Source organism: Scomber scombrus, chromosome 16 (assembly GCF_963691925.1).
Source record: "Scomber scombrus chromosome 16, fScoSco1.1, whole genome shotgun sequence".
Classification (NCBI taxonomy): Eukaryota; Metazoa; Chordata; class Actinopteri; order Scombriformes; family Scombridae; genus Scomber; species Scomber scombrus.
The window spans coordinates 16,267,927-16,277,721 of NC_084985.1; the positions used below are offsets into that span (position 1 = coordinate 16,267,927).

The following is a 9,795-nucleotide window of genomic DNA, read 5'->3' on the forward strand; positions in this document are numbered from 1 at the left end:
AGATGGTGAAGGTGAGAGAATCTGCTCCGTTCAGGAAAGATTTTACTTCTGTCAAGTGAAGTAGAGTTTATACCTACAGGGATGTGTGTTTGTGTGCAGAGCATAGTACGAGTGGTTTTCCATGACCGCCGGCTGCAGTACACAGAGCACCAGCAGCTGGAGGGCTGGAAGTGGAATCGTCCTGGCGACCGTCTCCTTGACATCGGTAATGATGCTTGGCAAGAAATGTTTACGTCTCATGTGTATGACTTGGTGTTCAAATATGTGTGTGTTTGTGTTTGTGTGAGACAGATATCCCCATGTCAGTGGGTATAGTGGAGCCGAAGACTCACCCCTCCCAGCTTAATGCTGCAGAGTTCCTCTGGGACTTGAACAAAAGAGCTTCTGTTTTTGTGCAGGTAACACCAACACACACATCCTAACTAACACAAACCACATACACACATTCTGTATCAACTCTCGTCACTGAATTTCCACATCAAACACATATTTTGATAACATTTGTCCTCCTGTCTCCCCACCATCTGCAGGTGCACTGCATCAGCACAGAGTTCACTCCCAGGAAACACGGCGGAGAGAAGGGCGTCCCCTTCAGGATCCAGATAGACACGTTTGCCCAGGGAGACAGTGGAGAGTACACAGAGCACCTTCACTCAGCCTCCTGCCAAATCAAAGTCTTCAAGGTAAACACTCGTCCTCTCATGTGTGGAAGTTTTTCCACTGAATGAAATTATGTTGATATTGTTTGCCACCTCATGTGTCAACACTCACAGAAATTAAATCTGTCCCTGTCTGCTTCCTCTCTCTGCTGATTAGCCAAAGGGGGCAGATCGTAAACAGAAGACAGACAGGGAGAAGATGGAGAAGCGCACAGCTCAAGAGAAGGAAAAGTACCAGCCTTCTTATGATACCACTATCCTGTCAGAGGTCAGTATGCAGCTGCTGTCAGGCCTTGTCAGCACATTTCACACTAGTTTTACACTCTTCTGAGCTACATGCTTCAGCACTAACCAAGTATTCAGGCTCAATTTTCAGTCAGGTGGCTATCATGTTTAAATGTCTCTCTACTACATGAGTGAAGATAACGTAGGATGTAGCACCACCCCATTTTCAAGTCACTTTTAATTATATAGCCTAAAATCAATACCGCCAAGTGTTTTCTTAGCATATATCAATGCTAAAGAGTGTGTGACAGTTATCGATAGGACTGAAACTAATAATTATCATTATGGATTTTTAACAGTTTTTAACTTATAAAATGTTAGGAAAATACCCTTCAGAGTCCAGATAACACCTTTAACATTTTAAAGCCAGTAATATTTAATTTCCAACAATATAAAAGATTTATATAAAAAAAATAAGTAGTCCTCACATTTTACAAGCTTGAACTGAATAATTTTTGCTTTGCTTATGAACTTAAACTATTGATGAATTTTAAAATAATTCCTGATTAATTTTCCGACCTTTTTTCCCCCAATTGATTTTGACATTCAAGCCTTAAAACAAAGTTACTCAGCAGGAATAACTTTAATGCAAGGAGCTGTGCTTGCTTAATGTTTGCGTTTTGGGTTTGTTTTAATTTTTTTCACTCACAACGTACAGCTCATGAATTAAATGGTGTTCAGATAATGAGTCACAGATGTTTGATGGCAGAGCCTCTAACAGGCACATCAATAAAATATTGCAGGTTTTAAAACTGTCTAGTGCGCTGCAGTAATTTCAAAATAACCATATTTTGAAAACACAACTTTGATGAAAACATCAAGTAGTCTGATTGCTCACTGTGAGGAATAGCTGTCTCAAGCAAGTTTGAAGTCTCTTCATATATATTTTAACGCTGTAGTGACTGAAAAAGGTCTGTTATGTTGTGGAAAACAGATGGCGGTTATAATCAAACACAACAAACAGGGTTTCTCCTTGTAAATTGTTTAGCAGAGATGGTCTGCCACCTAGATCCCGATGATCTCATTATCACTTAAGTGTGTCGATGAAAACCTTAATGATAGCCACACTCTTTCAAATTGAAATATATGACATTATCTGCACTTTTTTCCCTGAATGCAAATATTGTGTTTAATAAAATTCAGTTAATTTCTATGATGTAAGCAGAAATAGTTTTATGTGAGGTAGATATTTCTAATAAATGAGCCAAAATGTGCAAAAACACTGGTCCTTAAATTTGTTTTAGTCTTTAGAATTGAATGTGTTTTAAATGTTTTGTCACAGTGTTCCCCCAAAAATATAATTTACATTTCATTAGGGCTGCAACTATTGCATCTATTTTTTTAAACAATGAATCAATTAATCATTCGGCCAAGAAAAAATCAGATGAATAAGAAGAAATGGTGAAAAGGTGTTATCATTTGTCCCATTAACAGCCCAATCCCTCAATATATTACATTTACAATAATGTAAGACCAAGAAAATCAACAAATTATCACATTGAAGAGCCTTGAACCACTGAACATTTCACATTTTGCTTAATGAACGATTTTTATGTATCAAAAAAGTTGCCTGTTAACTTTCAATTAATTGACTGATTGTGCACCTCTACATCTCACAGTTAGACTCTCCATCAGGTCATTTTACAGGTGATGGAGTGTGTTCTCGGGGTTGTTGGTTGTGTTTGTATGTTAGTCACTGGCTGGGTAACTTCTACTGTGTGTCTGTATGTAGACGAGGCTTGAGCCCATCATAGAGGATGCGGGTGACCACGAGCTGAAAAAGTCCAGCAAGCGGACACTTCCCGCTGACTGTGGCGACTCCTTGGCCAAGAGAGGCAGTGTAAGCACCCTGCCCTCCTCTCCTCCTCCTTGCCATCACTCCATCCACAATCTGCCCCCCTTTTAGACACCAGTCTGAAGCCCCTCAGCGGCTGAGAACAGGATGTCATAATGCCATTTTTGCATATCATGTCTCTTTGATGTAAGGTGGGATTGAGTGGCACAAAAAAGCTAAATTCCCAGTCCACACTTTTCCCTCAACCCTTTAGCTTCTGTTTCTGGGTAGTTGGACTTCGCCTTAAATAACTTTGTCTTCTTTTTTAGGGCTGTGATAGAATTATTGAGTATTTAGATGTGTGTGTTTCTTTTCAGTGCTCACCCTGGCCAGACACCGCCTACGTCAGTACCAACCAGGCAGCTACTCCCTCCTTCACCTCCACCCCACTGTCCACCTACACGACCTCATCAGTACCGGACAGGTGTGTGTGTGTGTGTGTGTGTGTGTGTGTGTGTGTGTGTGTGTGTGTGTGTGTGTGTGTGTGTGTGTGTGTGTGTGTGTGTGTGTGTGTGTGTGTGTGTGTGTGTGTGTGTGTGTGTGTGTGTGTGTGTGTGTGTGTGTGTGTGTGTGGCCTGTAAATTAGGTGTCGGTTGGTCTCACCTCTCTTAATTGTTCTTTCTTCTTTTTTTTTTTTCAGTGACTCTTCTTCTCCCAATCACCAGGCAGACCCTGGCAGCCATGGCAACACAGAGGTTAGTCTGAAAACTACAAACTTAAGGACCAGTATGTAGTTATATAGGGCTCATTCTAAGGTAACACAAAGACAACAATTCATAGCTTCAGGTGATAATACACCAATTAAAACATATTTAGGAATATGATATTCTATTCCTGCAAATAGTTCCACTCAATCTTGAACACTGGTCACACTGTATCACAGTAGGAAAAGCACAGGTGCATACAATTAAATGAATGATGGCTGAATTTCATTTAAGCTGCTTCAGGGTGCTGCTGTTGTGCATCCTGACTCACTGTCACACTGTGACTCGTTAATGTTATTAGTAACACCTGTGCTTTTTCACAGCAGACATGTAGACTTGTCATAGTAGGAAAATGGCTTTTACCCTGCTTGAGTCATTTGCACTGCTTCTGTGTCATACAGGGTGTCCACGAAGTCTCTTTACAATTTCAAAAATTCATTACAAAAGCAATTGATGAGATATGTTAATCAGATTTGTTCTATGTACTCAGTGGTTATCAAAGTTTTTAATCACATTGCATTTGTGTATCGTGTATCGAACAAAGATACAGGACATCAACGACCTGAAGCAAAAGATCACTGATGCCATTGCCACCATTGATGAGGCTATGCTACAGCGAACATGGCAAGAAATCGAGTACCGTCTTGATGTGCTTCGTGCAACTAATGGTGCCCATATAGAGGTGTTTTAAATGATTACATTTCCACAAATTTGTCTATTCATTTGCTTTTGTAATAAATGTGTTAAATTGTAAAGACACTTTATGAACACCCTGTATATTGACTATACTTACTGTCCCAATTCAGATTACTTTTAACATGTTGTAAGTCACCTAGCATTACTAGAGACGTTTGTTATATAAAGATCCCTTCCAGTCAGTGTTAAAATATGCTTGGAATAATAATATTCAAAAATTAAATTACCTCATTAAAACCCTTAAGAGCACACATCTTCTCCTTTTCCCTCATTAAAAATCCATTTATTAATATGCAAATATTGTTCACGTGAAAAGACAAGACACACAGCTTTTTACTCAGATTTTCAGAGAGCAAAGACAATCTTTGCAAAACAAGGTAGTAGACAGAAAATGATCCATTAATGTTTGAAATTACTGAACTTTGGAGGTTTATTAGCAGTCGACAAAGTCAGCATTTTTAAGAATCACTTCAGTTTCTCTTTTTAACAGCTTGTCATTAAGTATTACACACAAAACATGATTAATTACACAATGAGATGGTTTAATTGATCTAGAAAAGAATAACTTGCAGCACGAGTTACATCAGACATTAATATATGGATGATTCCAGTGAACGTGCATGAAGGTAAAACTGGGATGCATCGGTTTAAGTGTGTTGTCATCCTGTGTGTCTTCTGCAGCAGTTGAGCCCCACTGCCTCCATACAGGACGCCCAAAAGTGGCTTCTGAAAAACCGCTTCAACTCCTACACACGGCTCTTCTCTCACTTCTCAGGTACACACACACACACACACACACACACACAGAATCATAAATGTAATGTTGTTACATCTGCAGCACAAGTGACTGCTCTTCCATTTTCTTTGCGTAGGTTCTGATTTGTTGAAGTTAACCCGGGACGACCTGGTCCAGATTTGTGGGCCAGCAGACGGGATCAGACTTTTCAATGCACTTAAATCCAGGTGTGTTGCATGTGTGTGGTTGTGTGTTCCCACATGAGCATTTTTTAAGCTGTCAGCGTTTCTCCAGCTGCTTGAACTGTTTTCTGTGTGCGTAGATCGGTGCGTCCAAGGTTGACGGTGTACGTCTGTCAGGAGTCGCCTCGGGAGAGCCCCCTGCTGGAGAGACACAGCAGCAATGAAAATGGAGAGCACAGCATCTCCTCTAGTTTACATGGTAAAGGAACTCGGTGTGTCTGACTGATAACGGTGTGATAATCATCTATGGGTTAATTGACAGATGTAGTTTTAAAACCTCTCTCTATCTCTGCTCTGTGTTTGTGCGCAGTGTATCACGCTCTGTATCTAGAGGAACTGACAGCAGCAGAACTGATCCGCAAAATGGCGTGTGTGTGCAGCCTTCCACTGGGAAATATCAACCAGGTGTACAGACAGGGTCCTACAGGCATACACATCCTGCTTAGTGACCAGGTAACAAAACACACACACACACACGTACATACGTACATGGCTCTTTGCCAAACGGATCCTCTCCATTAGTACTTCAGTGTTTCAGGTATCTCACTCACACCAGTGGAGGGCTCTCTCTGTGAAGTGGGAGGGTAGCATTAAAAAGAGTGAAGTATGGGATTCACCACTCTCCATCATAAGCAGGAAAAACCATCATTATGGATAGTAGTGATTGCTGTACTCACTCAGTTTTGGGGATATTGTATTGATAAGTCCTGTCCTGCCCCCTGCTGGTTTGGCCCCTTGATCTTGTCATATGCCAGCTGTATGTCACACCCTAAGGCCTGAATGCAAATGCCCCCCGCACACACACGCACACACATATTTTTCTGGCCTATTGTTCCAGCTATATTTGAATCCTGTTTGATCACTTCCTTACAGTGCCCACTATTTCCATACAGTCTCATCACTGCTTTTGTTTTGACTGTATAAAAGTGTTTCCCTGTCATTGCTCCAGGTCAGCTCACCACCTCAGTGTGCCAACATGCTTCGTTAAACTCACACCTTACAGTAAACTTCTGAGCTGGACTGATATGATTTTCTTTAACAGCTGAAGAATACAAGTAAAATGAAATTAAAGCCGCTCCAATAAATTCGTTTTATAGTTCCTCACAGCTATGGAGCTCTGAAGCAATACCCAGCTCACCGTTTACTGCTGTTACTGTTTAACGGCTCGCAGTTTTAGTGTTTTGATATAACCTCACCACTGTCACTACTTATCTGTAGAAGCAGGCAGCTAATTTACCTGCTGTACCCTACCTGCCCAGCACCAAACAGCAGACAAAGCTAGAAACAAACAGATGAACATAGTTTGTTATTAAGCAGCTAAAGAAAAAGATGTTTCTCTCTACAGGGTTAAGTGCTAATTCAAACATGCAACACAGACACACAGTATACAAACAAGGACACAGTGTATAAAATATAATAAAGCTAAAAGGAGAGCTAATATTAGACACTAAATAAATGCTCATGTTGCGCCATGTCTGCTGGACCTGTAAAAAAGAAGGTTTAATAAGCTGCTAGCTTTTGTTTAAAATCATAATTAAAAGACAGTAAGAGCAAAATGTGGCAACTGCTGACATGTTAACAAAACAGCAAGACAGTCCTTCACTGGATGTCCAACTCTCCAGTCTACTTGAAATGTAGAAATTAAGGCTGAGTGGAGAGTAAAGAGTAGATGACTGGAGACTCAATCGCTCTGTAGAGGAAGAAACAAGCAGCGTGTGACTAGTTTGTGTGCTATCTGACCAGGAACAACTGCTCCACTGTCTTCAGCTTCATTTATTTGCATGTAATTTACAGTCTGACACACATACTATACTGTGGTGTCCCTGCGACAGAATGACCAGCTTCTTTTTTTTTTTCTTTTTTTTTTTACAAAGTCGCCCCTGAAACAGGAATATTTGATAAACTGCATAATTGCACTTTGTTTCTTGTCTTCTCCAGATGGTTTACAACTTGCCTGACGAGAGCTGTTTTTTGATCAGCACTGTCGAAGGTGAGTTCAAACTGTCGCTGTACTTTGGTACAAGTTATTAGTAGATCTTTATTTGACGAGGGTTTAATGGACTTTTCTTTACTTCCAGATGAACTGGGCGAGGGACTCCATCTAATCCTGAAGTAGTGAGGAGGACAGATGGCGTCACTAATACTCCACCCTCTGTTTTGGAGCAGAAGCCTCCCTTTGCCCCTCCCTCCCTGCCTGCCTCTACTCTTCTACTTCCTCCCTCCCTCTCTCCCTCCTCCCTCCCCCTCTCTCTCTAAATGATTGCCGAATGGAAAGCAGAGAGACTGCGCTAAGCCATGTAAATGTTAGAATCTGACATGGGTGTGTCCACTGTTTCATATTGAAAACACTATTAACGGAGGAGACTAGTTAAAAGAGGAGAGACTGGGAGGTGCAGGGGTTTAGGGGGAAAGATACAAATGTTCTATGTATTTTGATTTTATTATTTTTATTGTTTTGGGTTTTTTTGTCTTTTATATGGTTCTGTGTGGAGAAGGGAGGGGGAGGCTACGGGAGAGAGGGGAAGAGATGTTCTGGCTTGCAGGAGAAGGAGAGAAAGCAGAGTTTACCTTATTACTCGTTGCCCCTCCTTACACAACGCACACAACCAGCACTAGGCCAGTATTTGATAACCTTTACTGCTGAACAGCATGCGATCTCAACATACTAACCTGCTTAAAATGAGAAACCCAACTTACTCTGCTTGTTTAACATTCTCAAGGGGGTTGTCTTAATAAACCATTTATTGATCCGCTCAGCTTGGTAACCCCCTGAAAATATCCAGGCTAAATTTGTGGAGGTGGCGTCATTTATTGATGCTGTCTCCGCCATTCAAATCTTTTTTTCTTTTATTGGAATTTATCAGATGGACTGATTTCATTAAGTCGTGTCCCGTAGAATCATCCGATACGATTTTAGACTTCCAGCCATATCTGTCTGTCCCTCTACGTCGACACGATGTCACACACACTCTATCTTAAAGTACGTCCTGTTTGGCCTGCGCTTTTATTTTTTTTAGTTGATGCTTCTATTTATGGGTGAGCGTTTTCTATTGCTCTCAATGAAATTACTTGTTTTTGGTGCCATATTGGCTTTTTTTTTTTTTTAAGCTGTTTTAATCACATTCAGACAAACACAAGGAGCACGCACACGCCTCGTCTTTGACTCCTCTGCTTTCTGTGCTTCCTTTGAAACACTGGTTTAAAGGAGTGTGGGATTTTTGCCACGTATGTGCAGAAACACAGCGAGCAAGCCTGTGTTAGAAGACCGACACGCAGAGCAGTAACGCCTATCCAAAAACCTACTATAATGTGGACCAAATGGTTTCCGATTGATAGGCATTTTTAGGGGGGAAAAGCCTTGTTGGCTCTGTACATCTTGGTCATTCGAAGCATTCTGAGAATTGATCAGATGGTAAATTAAACCCTCATCTAGTGGAGTTGCTTGTGCGCCGCATGTACAAAGTCCTGAACCCTCCTATGCCAGAATCTGCTTTATGAGAAACGACGTGACCAGCATGACAGCCTGGTTTCAATTGTCTTATCCTGTAGACTAGAAAATCATGGCAGCTCCACGTCCATCTCCAGAATCTTGTGTTTTAGCTGAACACAGGAAGTACAGATCAAGTGTTTTGAGTGCCCTCACCTTTGAAAAATGACAGGAAACCTCACACAGGTCCTGGGAGTCGCTGTTAGTTTAGTTGACCCCACCCCCACCCCTCACACCTTAATTTTTTGGTACACAGTGTCTGGAAATGTTGAAGTGCACACAGTACGTATGTTTGTGTGCACTGCACGCCCTCCAAGTTTCAGAAAGTGTGTGTGTATGTGCGTGTGTGCATGTGTATCATTTTTCGTTCTTGCACAGACTTGATTATGTCAGTACTCGTCATGAACTTTTTCCTGTTGGTATGATGAAACTGTGTTTAGCTTGCCATTTAGTAAAGAACATGTGGAAGATGGGGAAGAGAGGGATAATTTGGGTCTTGATGAGTGTAACCCCTCCTTCTTTTTCCAGATGTTAGAGACCAAGCCTGCACTGAAAAATCACAAAACTCAAGCTTGATGTGTAGTCAGTAGTCCTACAGCCACACCCTCTTCTTATCCGCCTATGACAAGGAGAACAAATAAAAACATTTTTAAAAAAGAATGTCGAGACTAAAAAGCATCTGTTTGTTTGTCTCACCACACACCAGAGCCGGGACTGTAGCTCTTGTGGTGTTTACAAGGACATGAGTCCCGCAGCACTGATCTGTTGGACTCAAAAACTAGTGAGAATAGAGCGGATGTGATGCCAAGCAGTTCTGGTCTCCCGAGGGCCTGACCAATCATCTGTCTTGCTGTGTGACAGTGTGTGTAAGCGTGCGTGTGCATGAGGGAGTGAGCGAGCAGGAGAGGTGACCACTGTTCATGTACAGCCTAATGTCAATGATGATGCTTCTCATGTGCACATGCTGGAGATGTACACAACCACATGTGCGGGGAATAAATGATTTCATAACTTTCTCCGGTGTCCTGCTGCATCATTTCATCATTTGCAAGAAACACGTTAGTAAAACTGTTCACATGAAACAAACACTACTTAATGGTAACATGATTGATTAATAAAATGTACTATATTTCATAATGTCATGATTATACA

General features: G+C 41.3%; 1 protein-coding gene across 1 annotated transcript in view; it reads left to right on the forward strand.

Moving 5' to 3' along the window:
- The window catches only part of ubp1 (upstream binding protein 1), a gene marked incomplete in the record, with an annotated part of 14,608 nt that extends 4,950 nt beyond the window's left edge, over window positions 1-9,658 (forward strand). Inside the window, 14 exon segments of the mRNA XM_062435701.1 lie at window positions 100-205; window positions 292-398; window positions 531-683; window positions 817-927; window positions 2,677-2,784; window positions 3,096-3,202; window positions 3,419-3,473; window positions 4,027-4,164; window positions 4,860-4,953; window positions 5,051-5,141; window positions 5,237-5,355; window positions 5,467-5,609; window positions 7,095-7,146; window positions 7,235-9,658. Of these exon segments, the coding sequence (XP_062291685.1) occupies window positions 100-205; window positions 292-398; window positions 531-683; window positions 817-927; window positions 2,677-2,784; window positions 3,096-3,202; window positions 3,419-3,473; window positions 4,027-4,164; window positions 4,860-4,953; window positions 5,051-5,141; window positions 5,237-5,355; window positions 5,467-5,609; window positions 7,095-7,146; window positions 7,235-7,272 (1,422 nt within the window).
- Window positions 9,659-9,795: the final 137 nt, after the last annotated feature.